Source organism: Clarias gariepinus, chromosome 9 (assembly GCF_024256425.1).
Source record: "Clarias gariepinus isolate MV-2021 ecotype Netherlands chromosome 9, CGAR_prim_01v2, whole genome shotgun sequence".
Taxonomy (NCBI): domain Eukaryota; kingdom Metazoa; phylum Chordata; class Actinopteri; order Siluriformes; family Clariidae; genus Clarias; species Clarias gariepinus.
In genome coordinates this window covers 24,826,167-24,849,078 of record NC_071108.1, presented here as the reverse complement: position 1 = coordinate 24,849,078, position 22,912 = coordinate 24,826,167, and the positions used below count along the sequence as shown (strand labels likewise).

At 38.6% G+C, this 22,912-nt stretch overlaps 1 protein-coding gene across 1 annotated transcript in view; it reads right to left on the bottom strand.

Annotated features, from left to right (window-relative positions):
* Window positions 1–22,912, bottom strand: part of LOC128530278 (ERC protein 2) — a 243,404-nt gene that overhangs the window by 98,290 nt on the left and 122,202 nt on the right. Inside the window, exons 9-11 of the mRNA XM_053504121.1 lie at window positions 19,015–19,102; window positions 8,402–8,548; window positions 2,144–2,304 (exon numbers count right to left, since the gene is read on the bottom strand). Of these exons, the coding sequence (XP_053360096.1) occupies window positions 2,144–2,304; window positions 8,402–8,548; window positions 19,015–19,102 (396 nt within the window). The remainder of the gene's footprint in view (window positions 1–2,143; window positions 2,305–8,401; window positions 8,549–19,014; window positions 19,103–22,912) is intronic.

The following is a 22,912-nucleotide window of genomic DNA, read 5'->3' as shown; positions in this document are numbered from 1 at the left end:
ATGGTAAACTTGTGGCAACAGAAAATCTGTCAACTACAATAATAACATAAGCAACACACCACTGAAATGCTGCAAAACATGGACAATCCAACCACCTGTGAGCACTAGAAAGTGACTTAAACCGTTGTTGCTTCCCATGACTCCAAGCTATTTGCACCTAAAATATTTAAAAGTAAACTCCTTGATTACAGAGGATTTCTGCTACATTGCTCTCTATACAATGCACACACTCCATCCAGGTTCTGCACCAAACATTCTTAAATGGCCTAAAGTAGCCTACTGTACATTATCTCCCTGCTTACATGGATGGCAAAAGAGTGGGCTTCCACACATGGGAAGTAGACATGGTCCATGGTGCACATGGTGCAACTACTGTATAAGAAACTTCCTTCCTCAAGGAGGTGTTTAAGCCCTTATCTGAGATTAGAACATTTAGAAAGCAACTCTTTAAAAATCAATATGGTAACAAGCTGTCTGCTAAGTATGCCCTCACCTTCATCATGCCGGTGGCACAAAGGAGTTGGAATGAATGGGCCCTCATTACAGCTTATCAGAGAGCACTGCAGGAGGAACTTCAAAAAGAGTTGGCTTTCAGTGATGAGGCCCTAACCCTAAACCAGCTGATTTCCTTCTCAATCTGGTTGGACAACCGTCTCCATAAAAGAAAACCGCACTTCTTAAACTTACACTTCTTGTATTTATCAGATTCACCAAGTAAAAATGTATGCCCACTTTTTCCTTATGTTTAGTAGAGCCTTCTTATATTCCCAAAATAAGATTATAAAAATGTGAAGTTTACACTTTTACCCTCTAAAAGTTTTTTTGTCTAGGACTTGAGTCAGAACTTGTTGGACATACTGTAGGTAAAATAGTAAATAAATCACAGTAGCATCTGTGTAGCATACAGGCACAAAATTGCCAAGCATATTGCAGAGCACATAATAAATCACAGATATATGATGCTGACATAATGCAGTACTTAAAATAACTAGTGCTATAGAGGTGTTTTCCCACTCTTACTCTTAAAGGATGAGGATCCGGTTATAAGCAGCTATGTGTTGGTCCAGCTTTGTAGAAATCTTGGTACCACTGTGTTCTAATATTTGTATTAATTTAGTGCCAAAGAAAACCAGAGTAATCTAAGCCACTTTGATCCGAGTTAGTATGTGGTAATCAATACACGGATGAAGGCGGCCTCTTTTTTCTAAAAAGTAGAAGGCTGCTGAGCCTTCTTTGGATGCAGGTAACGTCAGGACAACAGCAATGTCCTTGTTTCAGTACTTTGCCAATGTGCTCATCCATATCCTGGTTTCTGTGGCAGCAAGGGAGTTACAGTAATACACTGTATGGGCAAAAGTATTTGGCCAAGCCTGCAATGACATTGTACGCAAATACATACGTAAACAGTAATACAATCTGGAGTTGGGCCTGCTTTTGCAGATATCACAGCCTCCATTCTTCTTAGAGTGTTTTGTTTGAAATTCGTGCCAATTAATTCTGTAGAGCACATAAGTTCAGGCACTGATGTTTAACGAGGAGGCCTGGCTCTTAATCTCTGTTCCAGTTCATCCCAAAGAACATTATGACTGTTATGGTACATAGGCGCATACATTTCTCCCATCTTAGCCTAGTAGATGTAAGAATTACGAGTGCGGGTATATATATGGAATCAAGCCTATCTAATATACCAAGGCCTGTCTATGTCCATGGGAACTAAAGGTCAACCTACCTGGCTTGACCCCTCAGAAAAGCCAATGCAGCACAAAACCTCAAAAAAAAATGATAGAAAGGAACCTGAATACCCTTCACATCAGAGTTAAGGTTGTTGACCTGGTCTCCAACATTCTAGTTTTCACACTGTCGGTCACTAGTCTTTGGCTGCAGCCAATACACAATCAACATTCGCAGGTGTTCTGCTTGTTCCAGAACATGGAACACTTTCAACTGATTTTGACCATCTTTAAAGCATTTGTTCTGCGCTCATTGCACCATCCCCAAAAGCCTTCCAAATCATCTGACTAGCTTACATGGAGGAATGTTCAAGCTTAACGAAAATTTTGATGGTGCTTTATTGCTCTATATGCCCAGTCATTTTGAATGCAACAACCACACACTCACTCAATGATGATACATAAATACTCACTTCATTTCTAGAATGTCCTCTAGTTGTTTTCGACGCTCTTGCCTCATGCTGCTCAGGTGACTTTCTCTCTCAGCAAGACAGTTTTGTGTGGAGGATAGCTGCTGCTTAGTCACATCCAGCTCTTGTCGTGTTTTCTCTAAAGCAGCCATCAGGTCTTCCAGCTGAATCAAAGCATGAATGAACAACACACACACACACACACGCGCGCACACACACACGCGCACACACACACGCGCACACACACACGCGCACACACACACACACACACAGAGAGAGAGAGATTAGGCAGTGTTGTATCATAAGAATAAAATAGTTATAATTTTCTTTCTTGTTAAATGTAACATACTGTACTAATGCTCAAAAGTTTGGGATTAATTTTTAATCATGGTGGTTCCTGATTTTAATTGCTTTCTACATTGTAAAGCAATGCTGAAGGCACCTAAAACATGCAATAATCTCTTTTGAACACTTCATGTTGAGATGTATCTGCTATTTATGATCTGTAAAGCCTTCATAATGGCTCTAACCTAAGGTGCTGTTAATTAGTGATTTCTAAGACTGGTAACTCTAAAGGAACTTCTCCTCTGCAGCAGAAATACGATTTGATCTTCCTTCCCTGGGAAGGTCTTAATATGAGCCAGTTTCATCATGGAGCTTGATGGGTTTTGCAAGTGCACTTGACAAAACTGTTCTTGCAAGAATTTTTCCAGAAAGGCCTTAAAATAACAACTGACTGTTTTTGTTGTTACATAATTACCTAATTCCATATGTGTTATTTCATCGTTTTGAAATCCCCAGTATTTTTGTAGAATGTAGAAAATAAATCACTAAACAACACAAAAAATAAAAGAAAGATCTGAAAAAAACAAAGTGATCCCAAACTTTTGAGCAGTAGTGTAGAAGTGAAAGGTTACCAACAAAAAAGAAAAAAGACTAATATGATGATATCTGCATGAGAAAGTATGCATTAAAATAAAATCAAAAATCTAATCAGAATCTAGTACACAGTACTGCCATTTTTTTCAGCATGAACAGTCCAAGTGGTACTGTAATTATCACACTAATCACTGCAAATGCAGTTCAATTGAACAGATTTGTTTCCAGCCTATTTCTTTAGCTCCTTATAAAATAGCTCCTGGTTCAGCAAATCTTAAAGCTGATATGCTTTTCTTTTCCAGTTTCGCTGAGGTCTGAACACTAACATGCAATTTCAGAATTAAATCCTCACTACATACCTTTTACTCAGTTTAGTTATCCCGGGACTTTGGTATCAGACTACAGGTATTACAATTACTACAGTGATTACAGTTCATTCACGTAAGCTGGGCTTTTTCAGTTCAATTTAATTTAATTGAGCTTTAATTTTAGACAGCTTTTTGCAACTTTAAAGTACAGTAACAATAGCAGAACTGCTAGTAAATGTATGCCAGGAAAAAAGTGAACAATGTTTCGACTTGTCAGTGAGTTCTTTTGGTTTAACGTGTTCATTTTTAAGTATGAGAGAACAAATTATGCTAAATGCCCTGTGGTGTGCCAACTGGTACAACTAATATCCCAAATAAAAACACCATCAATTAGATCCTTAGTATAATAAACAAATCCCACGCACGCACGCACGCACACACACACACACACGCACACGCACGCACACACACACACACACACACACACACACACACACACACACACACGCACACAGGGTACAGCATTTCTAATACAAATTTATTGAACCAAATTATACATGTACTCTATTAAAAAGGAAGATAAAAGCAAATTCTTTAAATTCCAACTTAGGCACCGGTGGCTTTCTGAAGGAAGTCATTGGGACATTGCTGGAAACCTCCTGAGAGCAGAACTGAGAGACTGTTTTCATTATGACTTCAGTGATACTACAAGTTCTACAGCCATTAAATATTGTCTAGTTAATGTCCTTTATTTAAATGGTTTATTGGCTTTGGCGATATAAGATGCAAAGCCCTCTTAGCTCCATTAGCCTTTTTTTTTTCTATTGTTTTTTGCTTTTGTGGCTCAAATTTATTTTTAAGTTTCTAATCTGTTACCCACACCAAAGCACTTCACTGGTTAAGGCAGGGCTTGCCAAAGCTTACCCATCTAACTGCATGACCATCACTTGCTATAAAGCTCCAAAGCTACGATTCAAATATTCCTCATTTTCACCATCAAGGCTATAAAATGAGGATTCAATTCTTTCACGTGCTTGACACACAAGTATATTTTACATTGATGTCCTTAAAAAACAGATTAACTACACATGGCTTTAGCAAGATGGCTATTTTACAAGAAGAAACAGGCTGAACCTATCCTCTCTGTAGTAAACAAACCATATGCTTTCCATACATTTCCCCTGCTTTTCCTTTCTAAATTTGACATAAACATGCTTTTTCCAATAAAAGTATTTCACTTTATCAATCTTGTCAATTGTAGTGTCTTTCATTTAAGTTTCAAAATTGTTTGAATGTAAACAAGATAAAGGAATAATGTATCAAGTTGGTCAGCATAAACTACAGTATGCTTACAAACCATGTTGGTCAGCAGTCTTTTTAAACTACCCTACCCAACATAAGCTTAAAATAGACCCGAAACAATTTTAGAGTTATAATGCACTCCAAACTTTGCACTTTCCTCATTTCTTTGCTCCGTTTAGATTCAATCTAAAGAAATAAGCATCTAGGATGTGTGGGCACTCCAACTTCTTTATTCTACTCTCTATGCCTTCCTTTTTCTTTTTTTTTACTAATATTTTTACACACATTTCCCACCAAGCAGTACATCCTATTATCAGACCCTAGCAGTTACAGGGAAAAAAAGATTAATAATTATGAGAATTTGTTTAAATAGAATGTGCATTCAACAATGCAGACATATTGTTCTTTCACTGCTAGCTGTGAAGTTCATCCTCATGGGGATTTTACTACACAGGGGTTTTCAGGGCAGAAAGGTATATGATCAAGTTAAAGAGTAGGTGGAACTTAGTAAATACTTAAGAACAAAAGTAACTTGCCACTGTAATATATTTTTGTTGGTTACTTTTCAATAGTTATGCAGTAATAATAACTTTTATAATAACTGAAAGCATTACCTATACACTCCTGAGTGATGTAGCTGTGACATGCTTTCCACTATCATCCACAGATTTAAGTTTGGTTATTTCTATGTTCATTTTCAAGAGCTTACTTACAGTATGTTACTGTAAATCTTTGCATAAATATTTCACTTATGGACCAGAAACCAATCTCAGAAAAAGTTCTTTCCGTATGTCTGTCCAGCTGATTTTGTCACAGCTTCATGCAAAACTGACTATAGTATCTATATACTGTAAATAAAAGTAGGGTTTTTGTCTGTACATTAATCAGAACTTACTCTTTAAAAACTCCTTACTTTTCATATATTTCATATATTGACTAGAAACCAGAAAAAATTCTGTCTGTATGTCTGTCTGTCTGTCCATATGTCTATATATCTGTATGTCTGTCTGTATGTCTGTATATCTGTATGTCTGTCAAGCCGATTTTATTTCACATTTAATCAAGCTTTGCCACTCGTTTGTTATTTGCCTGAAGTTAAATCTGTGCCATACATTTATTCAAAATGTTGAGTAGAAGGGATGTTATACGAAGTTTTGTGCCAGATTACCTCAAAGCAGTCCATCACATTTTTAGACAAATGTTGCCCTCAAAGTGAGCATGTCTATTTACATCACACAACAGAGCCAAACAATGCGATAGTTCACCGTAAATACATAGAATATGTGCAACGACTGTAATGCCCCTACGAAGCACCCGCATTAATTCTGTTAATTAATGCAATGATGTGGAACCCCACTATGAGATAAACAACGTGGGTCGTTAGAGAAAAGTTACAGCAGTCCGAGGTGAGGGCATGTGAAATACCTGAACTGCACAGAATAAAATGTTGAGTAAAAGTAATGTTTTGAACAGTCAATGTGTCGGATGTAATCATCTACATTAAACAGTGAGTGTATTTAACTGACTATGTAATAAGTACAACAAGGTATAAGATCACCTTACAAAATTTTATTTCTTTGTATTTCTAAATTATGCAGAGGGTTCCGCTGTATAGAAAGACAGGTATGTGGGCTTCAACCTGAAATATTAATATCACTGATTACATTAAAGCTGATCAGCTTATTTTTAGCTTTAACCTTTAAACTATTTCTAATAACTCATTACTGTAAGAATGAACTACAAACTACAAGCTGGTTAACATTCATGCAGTAGAATCTCTACTCGGAGCTTAGGACACCTAACATAACTAATTAACATTTAGGCAGAGAATACAGAATCAAGGAGAAACTTAAACTTATTAACTCAGGATGATAGTAGTGAGCATGTTACATTTGCACCACTAAGGAGCTATGTATATACCTTCCCTTGTTACTAAAAGAGTAATGTTATTATTACTGCATTTCTATATTGAAACATAACACATTACATTACATTATTAAGCATTAACAAAAATAATATATTACAGTAACGCATATAGTTTAGTTCATACATACAGTACAGGACAGACAGTAAGTTCAGTACTGTTTTGTTTTACCAACTGTTTGATTTAACTGGTCCACATAAAATAGTGATCATATTTCTTTCTTATCCTTAGAATATTTTTGAATTAGGAAAATCCCCACAAGTGAAGTGCTAGCTTATGTGTGTCTGTCTGAAAGAGAAGAGAAGACAGGAAACGTGATTCATCTGAAATGACTAACATTGACTTTAAGCACTTGAAGTTAAGCACAAAGTTTAGATTTTCAGCTGTAGTCTCTGCTCCGTAAATTCTTTGGTGCTGAAATAAAGAAAGTGAGCAGTCAATAAAGTGAATGGACTCAATGACAAAATACAGGGGAGGACACATGCACAAAGTTTAAAGGCTTAATTTTATAATGCTTAAACTTAAAAAAAAATAATGCCTCCTATTTGTAAATGACATGTAACTTCATCTGCTTTGGGGGAGCTAAAACAGAGTAAAGGATACAAGTTACTGGTGTGGAAGAGAAGAGTTTTTAAAAGATTGTAAATATGTGCGAATGTATTTACTTACCCCTTAAACTTCAAGAACTCATCTGTTGTTTCAAACCTAATTTTGTTGTTTTCTGTGTAGTTATTGTAAATATTTAACTATTGGTTTTAGTGGAGCATACAGTAGCTGCTAATAATTACTGAATAATATGCTCTAGAATGTAACTCAGAAATAACTGAATAAAAACTTTGGATGTTGAGGGTTAATGCAATTTAAAAATGAATGTTTATTCAATTGTTTTTGCTTAATGTGTGTTTCTTTTTTATTACTGTAATGTGAATTATATTGTAATGAGTCTTAAACATACTAAAAAAAATCAGTTCTAAAATAAGTGATTCTGCATGTGGCAGCAATGCAGTGTATAAAATCATGCAGATACAAATTAAGAGTTTTGGGGAATGTTCAGTTATTCTTTCCATCAGAATGGAAGAAAATGTAATTATAATAAAAATTTAATTAAAGTGACAGGGGTGTAGCTAATATTGCCAAATAAGCTGTTCTTTTTGTTTTTATTTTCTTTATGTTTAAGCTCTAATAATGGACTTGCAGTGCAAAATAATAATAATAATAATAATAATAATAATAATAATAATAATAATAATAATAATCCACCCAGCAACAAGGCTGGACTGGCTAAAGCTGATAGAGATGTCTATTATAAAATAAAGTAACTACTGTTTCAAATGTGGGAAGCAGAAAATAATCTCAAAATGCACAACATTTAAGAATTTTAATCCTTTACGAGTGATTTGACTGGCTCAAAAAGCATCAACTTTTGCTCTAAAATGTAGCTGCTGAAATGCGATTTGCCTAAAGTCTAGATCAAAAAATGTTATAGACAACATTGTGTTCCAGACAATAAATAAATAAATCTAATAATGGCATTTGTTGCATTTGCTTCCAAACTGTTTATATACACACAGTATGCCGTATGAATAAAGATGTGTATATATACATATATGTTCTTTGTAAAACTTAAAGTTAAAACCTTAATGGACCATATATTAAAGCCTGCAGACTGTAATTGGCATTTATTGTACAGAATTAAAACACCATTTTAGATACTGTTCGTTAAATTATGATTGATTTGGAATTAGTGCTAATCTAATATGGGGGATTTATCCACCTTGGAATATCCACCTAAGTGTTTGCCTTTCTAAGCACTGGCCTGCTGTACAGTGCTGCTCCATCTGTGTGTACCTGTCTCTGTGCTAGAGCATGTGCCTGCTCCTCCTGTACCCACAAAGCTTCTCTATGAGTACACCTGTTCATGCTCTCTCGCAGAGCTTTCTCCATCTCTTTGATTTTCTCAGCCGTCTCTTGAACTGAATCTTGGGTAATATGAGCCTGTATAAAAAAAAGTGAAACATGGCAAAACATTCATCACAAACCTAATCTAAATGTATTTTTAATGGTTTTATTTTGAGAACCATGGCTACAAATGCAATAATACACCAATCTGCCATAACATTGACACTACCAACAGTTGAACTAAATAACAATATTAATTATTCAATTATATCAATTATTATCAGTAAACTGGCGATGGGCACCAAAGGCTCAGTTATGTCTGTGGGGTCCAAAGGCTAGCCTCCTTGATCTTGTCCGATCCCACAGTAAAGCTAATTAATCCAGCACAAATTAATGAAAAAAGTAAGTGCTGGCTATGACAGAAAGACTCTAAAACACTCCATGCGTTGCAGCCTGCAACGCATGGAGCTTACCAGGCTTAACGAGTTTAAGGTTGTTGACCGAGCTTCTGAATTCACTAGATCCCAATTAGATCAAGCATCCATGCACTGGACAAACAGGTCCAATTCAAGGAGGCCCCACCCCATAACTCTTATTGAGCCATGCTTTAAAGAACCAAAGCCAATCCGTTGCACAAGAAAAACCCAGATCCTACAGTAGTTCGTTATAATGTTGATGCTTTCAAAGTTATGGCTGATCGGTGTAAAATAACACATTTCCTGTTATGTAACAAAAAATTTACTAGCACATAAGAACATAGACCATTATGCATCCAAGAGTATTCCTTACTGAGAAGAAAAGAAATTAAGTGTTAAATAAGCTGAAAGAAAAAAAGAAGGTGGAAAGATACAGTACAGTAAGTAATTTAAACAGGCAATAAAGTGAACTTGATCAATTCTGTGGATATGTCATCAAGAAGATTTATAACATTATTCAAACTGACTGTCAGAATTTGATTTGCTTTTAAAATGAGACAAACTGTTTAATGTCTATTTATCTAATAAAATTCGGTTTAATGTTGGAAATACAGAAAATACAGTGCCAGAAATACACTGTTTACTTATTTGTATCCATATTCCGAGGTTAAAAACAATGCTTATCTCCATGTATATTTGATTCTTTGTGTGAAGTAGTATTTTTGTTCATATATTTATGTGCCATAATTGAGATATTGTACATTGATTAGTGAGCAGTTTACTGCTTTTTCTTAGCTAATGAGTACCAAGGTTCATGCAAAATAAAATAATCTAAGAATGAATTAGTAAGAATGAAGTTTTAGGTAGGCTACTTATAACCAATAGCTGTGGGAAAAGAACTACAGTATTAGAGGGAACGCTGCATTTTATTACTTCTTTCCACATGGGTTAGCTTGTCAGGCAGATCTGTTAACCCTAGGCTTAAGTGGGCTAAGTGTGGGTTTGGGTATTTATGTGGAGGTGGTGCTATCATTTGCTCTTTTCTTGCTGGTTAAAACAGCCAAAAATGTAGAAACCGCATCGGTCATAAATATTGGAACAACTATACTTTTTTTTTGTCATTTGGCCTCTGTACACCATCACATTGAAATTGAAAAAAAAGTCAAGTAGAGACTTGACAAAAGGGAGTTGACAAAAGTGAGAAGATAGTACATATTGTTTGGTGGCACAAAGTCATGGAACAAACATAATTACAAAATGCTTGGATGAAAATTCAATGACTGCCTGAAATCTGAAACTTGTGGAAATGACCAAATGCTAAGTTTTCTTTCTTAAGATGTTTTGTTAGGCCTCTATTGCAGTTTGTTTATAGCTCTATCTGCCTTCAGTCTTGTCTTTAGTAAGTGAAAAGCATGCTGTTTTGGGTTAAAATCAAATCATTGACTTGGCTAGTAAAGAATATCCTATTTCTTTGTAATTGAGAAACTCTTGGGTAGCTTTCATTGTACTGTACGTTTTGGACTATTAGCCATCTGCAGTAAGAAATGGTGTCCTATCCAATTTGCAGCTTTTTTTTGGGCAGAGAGTATAGCCCTATACAGAATTTATCCCAATATTTTTACAGTAATAGCAGTCAGGTTAATAAACAAACGGTGTCCCAGTTCCATTGGCAGCCATACACACTTATGCCATCACAATGCCTCCACCATGTTTGACAGATGATGTAGATCATAAGCCATTCCTTTCCTTTTCCATATATGTTCTATCATTCTGGGACACATTAATCCTAAGTTCATCAGTCCAAGGAATCTTCAGAACTCTAAACTGTTCAGTCCTTAATTATTAATAGCGATTTGCACCTTGTTGTGAAACCATAATATTTACATTTATAAAGCCGTCTCTTGATTGTAGACTCTGACGATGACACGCGACCTCCTTAAGATTGTTTTTAACTTGGCTAGATATTGTTAAAAAGTTTTACTTCACTATGAATAGAATTTTGCAGTCATCCACTTTAGTTGTCTTCCAGGTCTTCTCCTGTTGCTGAGCTGAGGTAATTTCCACTCCCAATGTTTTTGGGTTTATTTTACTTTTTCAGCCTAATGCTTGCCACCTTCACTTGCGTATAATACCTCTTTGGGCCTTGTGTTTAGAGTTTAAGTGAATGGCTACCAAATGCAAATTTACCACTTAGTCCCACTTCCAGACCGCCATCGCAGAACTCATGTGCCTAACATCAAGCTCTTTGCCTTTCCTGATGCGTATATGCATTTAAAAAAAAAAAAAATTAAGATAATTTTAAGTTTTTTCAACCTTGTTATTTTGACAGTGTATAATATTCACAGACACACTTGGGAAACGTCTAAGGCATTTCTTAACTTGTAAAATATGCAAAATATGTATTGTATCTTGTACCTAAGATCTAGGTTTATTGTTCTGAAATCAATTTCCACACTTTCATACCAGCTTGTTTAATCTTACCATAACATTTTGGTGTGTATAGAAGAATCTTTATTCTTATCATTACCCCCCTTAGTTTCCTCAGTCTGACACTATGTACAAAGTGTTTCAGGAACATACTGTATTATAACATGCTTTTCTGTGCCCAATGTGTATATGAATACTTACGCTACTCACAATAAGTTAGGGATATTGTGAGAGACTTAGTGGATGTCATACATGCAGTGTTTGTTTCACTTTTTTGGGATAGGGAGGCAATTGTAATGGGTCGATAAACACACCTCATTTTGTGTTTTCCATGAAATGTTCTCATTGTGTACAGGTGTGCCTTAAATTGGGGCCAATCATAAAAGACAAACTTTTTCAATGAGGCATCAATTTCAACATTCTGTGGTTATAAAAAGCTGGTATTGTCAGTAGGTCATTCCAAGTTCATCATTTAAACAGCCATGAACACTCAACGTCACTTAACGTAACTTCAGGGTCAGTGGCAAGCAGTCAGATATTGCTTGTGAACTTGGTGTGTCTCAAAGTGTCATCAACAGACTTCCATCAAGACACAGAACTACTGCCAGAGTTCATGACAGACCCGGGAGTGGAGCACCACGAGTGACAGACCGCAACGATGACCAGTACCTAAGGACCTATGAACTAGTCCACAGTTGCAGGCCCGTTTACGAGATGCGAGGGGTACTAGGGTGTCCAGACAAACCATTCGCGTGAATGTTTGCAGTGGGCACAAGACCATGTGACCTACGTCTACCGTCCTGTGCACAGAAATAATTGTCGTTAGCGTTGCTGGAGAAGGCAGGGTGAGCGATACGCTGAGGTCAACATGGTCCTGAGGGTTTGCTTTGGTGGAGGAGGTGCAACAGTCTCGGCAGGCATCACCAGTCAGTGCAAAACAGATTTGGTTATTGTACTTGGCTCAGTAACTGCACGTTCTTACCTCAGAGACATCATAGAACCCATCATCATCCCCCAATTCCACCAGCACACCCCTAACTTTCTGTTCATGGATGATAATCCTCCACCACATTGTGGCAGAATTGTCACAGCTCGACTTCAGGAAGTTGGAGTGCCTCATATAGTATGGCCATCAATGTCCCCTGACCTGAACCCCATAGCACGTCTGGGTCCAGTTGAAGCAGAGACTGGACGATTGTACCCCACCCCCATGTGACCTGGCAGAACTGCGTGTAGCACTTGTGGAAGAGTGGAATGCATTGCCTTAGAACAACATCAGCATGAGACGTCGCTGTCAACCTGTCAATGCGGCAAATGGTGGAAACAACCGTTACTGTCATTGTCAATTTTTGTTTTTTAAGGCTATGCCTATTATTATCAAAATTTTTGGTGTAATAAATATTACACTAATGAAAATGATGTTTCTTCTCATACATTATTAGTAATATCAAAGGGAACTTTTACTTATTTCATTCGAATTCAGAGTAAATAGGAAAAAAATTCATGTAAATAACAATATCCCCAACTTATTGTGAGTAGTGTATATTTATTTATTCATTGTCTATACCATGTTATTATGTATACATGGTTGTGGGGGAACTGGTGCTTGTCCCAGAAGGCTTAGGGCACGAGGCAGGGTACACCCTGGACGGGGTGATAATCCATCAAAGGGCACACACTCACACACTCATTGCGGGCAATTTGGAAATACAGTTAGCCTAATCTGCTGGTCTTTGAACTGTGGGAGGAAACCAAAGTACCTGGAGAACATCACTAAGCACAGGGAGAACAGGCACACAGACCCAAGGCAGGAATCGAACCCAGAACCTAGATATGCAAGGCGACAGTGCATACAACTAAGCCACTGTGCCGCCTAGGTCTTATATTTTACAATGTAATTAAACACACAATTGTTTATAATCGATTTGCTTTAAATTCAATTTAAGTGGGGGCAATGTCTTAACGTGAAAAAAGAACTGTTGGTACAACTGACAGATCTTGCTGAAAAATAAGCACTACAAATAGGTAACTCAACATTTATTGTGTTTCAGGTCTTTGTTTTTTTTGGTTTGTTATCAGTGACAAGGGTGTACTGCTCTCTTTGACTTTAAGTGGAATAGTTTAATGGGTTCCAGACTTAATAATGCTACAATTTGTAGTATTCTTACTACATTTTTTTGAATCTTATTCTGTCCTTAAATGTAGTGTTTGTGGTTAGGGGCACTATTTGTGCCCAATTCACTGTGACAATATAGTGCAGTGACTAGTATATACTTTTAAACGGCAAACTAACATTGCATTCTCAAAGCCCTGAGTGATGCAAACACAAATTTGACTTTATTTTTTTGCAAACTGTAGGATTTATTTCTGTACTGTTATACTCTTATAAACCACAAAGCATGTCTTTCACATGCAGACATGCATACTTACACACACTCCATGCTAAAATGCCCAAAAGTGCAACCAAAACGAAAAACAGAACTGCAGCACCAAGTTGAGTCCCTGACGTGGGAGTGACACAGTCAGGTTGTGTGTGTCACGAGCCTAGTGCCTTGATTGGACTTGACAGCTCGGCTGTAACCTAATGCAGCCGGATCAAAAGAGCAAACAGTAATGCTGAGCTGATGTAAGAGGGGGCAAAAACTGGAGCCTTTTTGCTAATGCCAAACACAACGTTGGTGCATACACCAGTTCAATATGTTTCCTTCACACTCAGAAAAGGAAGGCGGAGATAATTGTGGCTGAGAAGGTTAGGGGGCTGGCATTCAGCACCTTGGTCTCTACAGACTTCAGTAATTATGTAATCTGATGATTAGAGTCTAATCGTAGAGAACATAATCAGTTAAATAAACTGACAGAGAGTGAGAAAATGCTGTTTTGCCTCCAAACGTCAAAGGAGATTTTACAGACTTTCGACACTGAAGAAGCCATTAAAGCGGTCCAAGCTTACAAAATTCTGTCACTGTCATCCTTTTTTTTTTTTTTTTTGCCAACTTTTTTATCAAAATCGGTGCCATGGATTTCATAGCCCACACAGGAAAACATTCAACAAGTTGCCCTGACTGTTTTGAAAAAAGATTTGCTTTATATTCTGTACCTGTGCAATGAAAAACATGTTTACAACTTGGCCAAAATATGTAGATGTGTGGTTTTGCCTATTTAGCTACAACAGCAATAAAGATTAAGTACTGGATTTGGGTGAGGAACCCATTCACCACACAGTAGTTATTCCAGTTCATTGAAAATGTGTTCAGTATTGACACAACCTTTACAAAGCATATTTTTGTGGACCATTCTTCGCACACAAGTCCCCAAGTTCCAGTAAAGGTAAATCTTAATGCTGTAGCAGTACAGTACATAAAATCCTATAAAATTGTTTTTTCAAACCTTACAGTATGGTAACATTTTGGGGAAACCACACATGTGGATGTGTTGATCAGGTGTACAAATATATTTTTAACCATATAGTATCTATATGTTTTAAATTTACTTATTTGTTTAAATAGTTACTTTACCTTTTTACCCATATATGAAACTTGGGCAAAAACTTTTTTTCTAATGGCGACTAATAAGTAAATAACCAAGTGAAAGAGAAAAACTGAATCTATATTGACCTTAGTATGCTTAGTAACTAGGTATTCACAGTTACTGTACCTGCCAACTAAGTGGCTTTCTGCTTCTGACAGTTTGATGAATAAAGTTTAAGAATGTACACCCACCAGCCATACCATTAAAACTACCTGCCTAATATTGGTTAGTTTCTTCTTTGGCCATAATAACAGCTCTGACCCAACAAGCTCTGGAATCAACCAATTCTCTGAAGGTGTGCTGTAGTATCTAGTACCAGGATGTTGGAAGCAGATTCTTTAAGTGCTGAAAAGGGCCTTTATGAAACACATTCGTTTGTTCAGTGCACCCCACAGATGCGCGACCAGATTTAGATCTGGGGAATTTGGAAGCCTGCATTATTTTGCTAAAAGAGGCCACTGTCATTGGGAGTACTTGGTCTGCAATATTGATTTGGTAGTCAAACAATGTAAAAAGTCAACATATCATTCACATCAATGCCAGGACACAAGGTTTTCCAGTAGAATGTTGTCTAGAATATCACACTCCTTCTGCTAGCTTGCGTTTTTCTTAAAGTGCATCCTAGTGCCATTTTTTCCACAGGTGTTAATGTGCAATGTAAAAGAAAACATGATTTATTCAACCAGGTCCTGCTGGTAAACTCATGACACTCATGAGTACCCACACCACAACAACCCCGGTCCAACATTAACACTGACTTTACCACATATGTCCCCAAATTTTTAAAGTTACTGTACATTACAGTTATTATGAGTTTCGCTGCAACCTTTTTTAAAAGCTCAGAGAATTTTTTTTTCATGTCTGTCATTACTTTGGCATCCCAGTGACAGTCTATATAATAAGTTTGGACAAACTTTATAAAGAAACTAGACGCCTTAGTTTTTTTTCCAATCCTAAGGTTTTTTTTTTATCCTATTTGATAGATAGATAGATAGATAGACAGATAGATAGATAGACAGATAGATAGATAGATAGATAGATAGATAGATAGATAGATAGATAGATAGATAGATAGATAGATAGATAGATAGATAGATAGATAGATATTTATATTTACATATATATATATGGGTCATTGACGGATAAGACTTTTTAATAGGGCAATTTTAAAATACCAAAAATATGGATATGTTTGGCCATTTTCTAAACATTTGGAATGTAGTGTACACATGCCTTTATAAAGAAAAGTAAAAAAAAATGTCATTTTAGTGTTTTTACACTTAAGTTAATAAAAAATAGCCTTAAAAAAGTCATCTGGGGCGACCGTAATATATATCAGAATTTACATTTTTATGTATCATTAAGACTAGTTGAACTCATATCAGTAAGTAGATAAACTGATGAAGAAAGATAAACTTTAGTGCCCTTTCATTTTATGAAAACCATTATTTTACAAGTTTATTCTATAATATCAGAGTCTCCTTCATTATCCGGTTAAAATAAATGTTTATCCCTATAAAAGGAATGGAAAATGGCTAAATTTAGAAAAAAAAAGATTATACTTAAACAATTAACTCTATGTATATAATTTATGTATAGAATATGAAAACTACAAATATAGGACATATATCTATCATTTAAAACACTCAGCAGTGGTCGCTCCACATGATACTCGGTCGCCCCATATGATGTTTTCAAGTTTACTCAAGTATAACAGGCTAACAGTTAGCCTCAGAAACCAAACTAGCTTCTTCTAGTGACAAAGCACTATTAAATTTATCATCAAAATATAGATTTGTGGAAAAAAATTATAATTCACAGTTTTGGGGTGGTCGCCCCACATGATGACCAAAAGTGACTAAGACATCACAGCCGTTAAAAAACAGCTTTTTCTTACTATATGAGAGAGACTGATTTACTATACAGTTGTTTCCAGGGGGTCTTCACTTGTGTCTGGCTGATGCAGTATCCCATCCTTGAGATGTTTTTTAAAATAGAGGTCCCAAAATTGTGGTTTGTTGATGGTCGCCCCGGATGAAATGGATAGAATTAACATAATCCGGACAACGTTCGTTTGTATATCATGATAAAAATATATGAGCAAATGCTTTAAAGTTTTGTCAATAAATGTAAAACATGTTTAAAATTATGCCAACTAGGAAAAGGGATATATTTAAGTTGATTTAAAGTGTTTTTAAACCAGTTGTCCTAACTAAAGTGAAGGCCGGATGGTCACCCATATGGTGTTTTGGCACTTCGGATAGCAGAAAAATTATGAAAAACTTAAAAATTTGGAGAAGTTAGAGTGGTTTAGTAGGTAAAGGAGGTATAACAAGTAGATGAGAAATTTTTATGTATTTTTTAGTTTTTTCTGCAAAATAAAATTAACCCGGACAGAAAAAGGGGGCGTCACGTCATTGACCCACATATATATACAGTATTTTCACCTATACTGTATATATACAGTATTTTCACAGCACATCCCCAGAGGCCTTGTGGCATCATTGCTAAAGGGTCCAGAGCTGCCCAGGTGGCACAAGGGAAACCTACAGAACACTGGGAATATTGTTTTGCATTGTAATGTTATGATTGATTGGTGTATAAAATAATATTTAAAAATTCTGAGAAAGTGGGGTTTTTAAAATTGTTTGCAAATGTTTGCTTACTTTTTTGGCCACATTATGCTCTTCTTGCAATCTACATTACCCCTTCAAAAAGTCATACACACTTATATTTAACTGGTCCACTTTAATCTTTGACTATGGCTTATATCTGCCATGGCAGAGTTTTGAAAAACTTATTCAATGTGACAACGTTTATTTTAATGCACTGTTGTATTCATGTTGGCCAGAATCTTGTATTCATTATGGAGAGTCAAACTTTTAGAGTGAGGTTAAGGTCAGAACCATGTGGTGGTCATTTAATTTGTGAAAATAATTTATCATATTCCCAGAACCACTATTTCGCAATTTGAGCCTAAAAAATTGAGCCAAAAGTTTCTCATTGTCAACTTTGAATATTCCTGTGACATCATTTTCTTCCTTTTTTTTGAATTATGTAACTTTAAGAAGTGTTTGATTGTTGGGTAATCTGATCCTATGAATATTTAGTTTTAAGACATAAATGTGATGGTCCAGAAAGGCAAGGCACATCCATACAGTATGTGTGTTTTCTCTTTCCATTGTGTGCACATTATGTCTCCAGTGTGCGTACCTTCTCTCTCCTGTGTGTACTATATATCTTTATATCTATCTAAAATTTTGATTTGGTAAAAGCACATTGTGAATCAGGTGCTCCTTGTACACAATATTGTGAGTTAAGTTTCAAGCAGCGCTAATGCTATTGAAGTGTATTGGGAAATGCCAGGTTTATTTATGTAATAAAAAGACATGAAGTGGTCACCCCTGCCCAGCACCCTAGCCTAGATCCTGACAGGCCTATGCTAGGGATTGGAACGGCAGTCCCCATGGCTTAAATGAAAGCTACATTCTAAGGCTGTGCTAAGTTTCAGCTTGCCCAGCACCATCTCTCAGCCCTTGCCAAGTTTCTTCCTGGCACTTATGCAAACTTTTAGCATGCCAAGCACCAATCAACCCTATGCCAAGTTCCTGCATGGGACCCATGGCAGGTTCCAGCACACCACATTCCAGTTGCAGCCAAGTTGCTATGTCAGGTGCCTGTCCAATGCTCATGCCAAGTCCTAGCCCAGTGCTTGTTCCAAGCTCAGGCCCAGTCACTGTGTAGAGACACTTGACTCATCACCCATGCCAAGTTTAGTACTCGGCTTGCTAGCTTGTCAAGCTCTGTCACAGTTGCCACACCAAGCGTCAGGCAGCCCTCACATCCAGTTCCAGTACTTATGCCATGCTCCAGCCACCAAGTCACAAGTAAAAGTTTGTTCCACCATATCTCAGTTTTAGCTTCAGAGTGGCTGCCCATACAGTATAGTAGGAACAGTGCCCTGGTATACCCTTAGGAGCCTGCATTTTCAGTTGTCCTTTGTCTTGGATATAATTCTGCTTTTATGTTTCCAAATTATTCTTTCACTCAGTCTGAACCAGCATAGATGGGAAAAGCATAAAAGCAAAGTAAACAAATAAAGAATACACGAGCTGTGTGTGAGTGCGTGGGTGAGATAGGGAGGAGAGAGAGAGAAAGAAAGAGAGGTTTTGGAAAGGTGTATCTTCTTACCTCAGGTACTGCATCAGGGTGTCTTGTTTCTCCCATTTGATTTTTTTCTGCACTTGACAGGTTTATATTACTTCGTTCCTTCACTTGCCTGGAAGACAATGTTAATAAAGGTGGTGTAAACTAATAGGTAATTTTACAGGGATGGTGATTGATATGGTACATTTCTTAGATCAGAATAAAATTGTTCAAAATCACTTGTACAAACTTTACATAATTCATGTGCACTCACTTGCCCAACTGTCTGCTGCTTCCTACATTATTACTTGCTTCTTTCTTGTTGATCAAAATGTATTATACAGGTTCTTTGTTAAATACTCTTTCACCCAGAGCCTCAATGCATTTCTTTATTGTGCTGTATATATCAATACATGCAAAATGGTAGAAGCAGTTGTCATAATATTTCAAATACGAAACACTTAGATTAAATTTTCTTGTAAACGTATCATGAAGTCATAATACATTCCATTTATTTATTTATTCTTTGTGTGTGTGTGTGTGTGTGTGTGTGTGTGTGTGTGTGTGATGTGGGTGTGTGTTTATTTTTGTGTTGTATTGCAAGGAAAACTACTACTATTGACCTGGAATCCATATGTAACCCGCTGAGGAATGAGGGGGTTAAAATTCTTTCGAAGTATACTGTTCATTGTAAATGGCATGTACAGTATTTATATATACTGTCTGACATGGGAGTGTTTGTATAGTTTGTTATTCTGTTATACAGATTGTTATTTTATGTTTCACATGTATGGTCACATTTATAAGTGAAAGTGATGAGAGTGTTGTGCCTGCACATGGAGTTGGGCAATTAGAGGTGAGCAACAGAAAAGGACTAAGACAGCACGCGAACCGGAAGCTGCTAAAATCTCTCGGAGAGAGACTTCCTCCTGCGCTAATGGATTGACACAGATCTTTGCTGAGAAAACAGCATAACTTGTGTTTTCTGTGAGATTGATAGTGACTGATCGTCAAAATAATAACCAAAAGTTTACTGAGTAAAAACGCGGATATAAAAGTCGCGAGATTTTTTCCCCCGCGTGAACTAAACTAGTTTGCAGCGTGTTTGACTGCATCACGGTTTGCGGCACGCTAATCTGAACAGATTGTGCTAGCAAGACTCGCCTGCTGCAGTTCATGACTTTCACGAATGATCAACGGCGCGAGGACAGAACGTTGTGCGCCAACCGTTTCGTATGGACTGTAAACAAGCAAGGAGAATTGCCCAGAGGAGCATAAGGAGTGAGTGCATGGAATAGAGACAGAGAATTGACCATTTCGTTTGAGTTCTGCATAATGTAGTGAGTCACCATTTTATTTTGTGTTGCGCCAAGTGGCCACTTTAGTTTTAAAGGCCTCACAGCTCACAAGGAATGATTCAGGCTTGCAACTAAAACTCCCCTTGAGAGTTTGACTCGAATGGGGTGCCGGCTTAGTTTAAGCTAGAAAAAAGGGCCCATAGTTAGTCTAATAAGTTGATTGGGAAACTATTGGATGTTTTTTTTTTTGTTTATTAAATTGAATTGAGTAACTTTGCCAAATTAATATTTTATTTTATAACAAAGAGGAATGCCTTGAATATACTGTAGCGTTTTACCACCGGAATGGACGTTGGAGAGACGAGTGAGCTTAATTGCTGCCTAATGCAATGGCTGGGAGTACTTTATTTTGTGCACAGCATGTATAGCATAAGCAGCACATTCACACGAGAACCTACATCCAATTCAGCCTAAGCATGAACAGGAGCACATTCAACAGGTCACACACCCAACAAACAATCATGGCCGAAGCCACTAAACTAAACACCCTTCCCCAACATGGAGAACACATAGCAACCCCTCCCGCAAAGCATAATGGTCACCAGCCGAAGCCCCGCCTACGCCACACTGCCCCCACCCGAGCTGTGACCGTCCCCGGTCACCATGACGAACTCAGTCTCTGAGGGCGCAAAGGCGGTCGGCGCTGGCGTTGTGAACGGCGGAGTCCTTTTGCGGGGGAGGAAGAAGCGCAAACATTGTCCTCAGGCGGTCCGGCCTTCGCAGAAATTGATTTGTCGCTGGTGTGCAGCTGATAGGGAGCGAGACGGTCTCAGTGGAGCACAACCACTCGCGCCCGCCCCGCCAACCACACCCGGTAGACGACATCGGAGAGCTGGGCAATCAGCCAGCTCTCCACGTACAGGGGCCCACCCAGTGGGACGTAAGCTTGGGCGAAAGCCCCCTCTTCTTTACGGGGGAATACACCCAAACCTGCTCTCCAGCAGCAAAGTCCCGGCTGTGAGTGTCATAGACCCGTCGCTGCTTAACCTCGCCGTCCGCCAAGTGTTTACACGCCAACTCATGGACCCGGAACAGTTTGTCCTTTAAGGAACAAAAGTAATCCAGCCCAGGCTTCATGGGTAAATCCAGTTGGGGAGGTGGCCCAAACACCAGGTCCGAACATTAAAGCAGCTGGCGTTAGCTGCGGTGACCTATGTACTGCTGTGCGTTATGCGCAGAGCACAAAAGGCAAATGTTCGTCCCAGTCCCGTTGCAGATCGCTGGTAAGCACAGCGAGTTGTGTGGTGAGAGTCCGATTAAACCGTTCCACGAGGCCGTCACTTTGAGGATAAAGGAGCGTGGTGCGGGTCTTTTTCACCCCAAGGCGTTTGCACACTGCTGAACGCTGTGTAGCTGCTCTGGGGTGCCGAATCGGCTAAACACCTCATCCACCAGCACTCGAGCTGTGGTAGAAGCGCTCTGATCAGGAACAGCATCCGCCTCCGGCCATTTCGTGAAGTCCACGACTACCAGCACATAACGGTTACCACGATTGAAAACAGGAAACATGTCCACGCCCATACGCTCCATAGGTGCCCGAAAGTCCTACAGCAGTGCCCGTGAGCACTGGGTGGGGCCCTTCTTTGCCGTGCAGAGGTCGCATCAGTGGACAAAGAGTTCACTGTCCGTATGACAGCCTGGCCAGTAGAACCGAGCACGCAACCGCCGCAGTGTTTTAATCACCCCGAAGTGTCCAGAACCAGAATGTCCATGCACCATGCCCAGCACACATGCCCGCAAAGTCCTCGGTATCAGCAGCTGAAAACATTCGTCAGCGCCGCACGGCCGTTCCCAGTGGCGGTAGAGTAACCCTTCCCGCAACGTTAGGCGGGTAAACTACGAGTGGAGAGCTTTTACCTCCAGCCCCAGATGAGCGACCGCGGTATAATCCGGTCTCAGGCCCACTTTAACCCAACCCCACCTGCTGCAGAACCGGGTCATTCTCCGGCTCGGCAATGAGCTGATCACTGTCCAGCTGTGGAACAGGCAAAGCGACTGTAGACTTTTTGGAATTGAGCCGCAAATTCGCCCGCCGGATAGCCAGAAATACCTCCCGTACGTTAGCTAGCGCGACCTCAAACTCCTTGCCGTGGACCAGTAAATCATCCAAGTAGACGACACAACGGGTGCGAGGAATATCTGCCAACACTTTCTCTATCAACCGTTCGAATGTAGCTGGAGCGTTACATAGGCCGTAAGGCATGCGCCGAAATTGCCATAGCCCATGTCCCAGCGCATCATCTATCCGCGGCAATGGGTAGGAGTCCTTCCGAGTTACCTCATTCAACCGCCGGTAATTGACACAAAACCGGCAAGAATCGTCCTTTTTACGCACGACCACAACCGGTAAAGACCACGGTCCGGACGCCGGCTCAGTGACGCCCGAGTCGGCCATCTCACACAGCTTTTGTCCGGCGACAGCCCGTTTAGCTAATGGCAGGCGTCTCAGATGCAACCAAACAGGGGCTGCGTTTTCTGTATCGATCGTGTGCTGCACCAAATTGGTATTGGTGCATTCGCGCTCATCTACAGCGAAAATATCTGCGAAATCGTGAAGGAATAACCTCAAAGTATCGGTCGGTGTT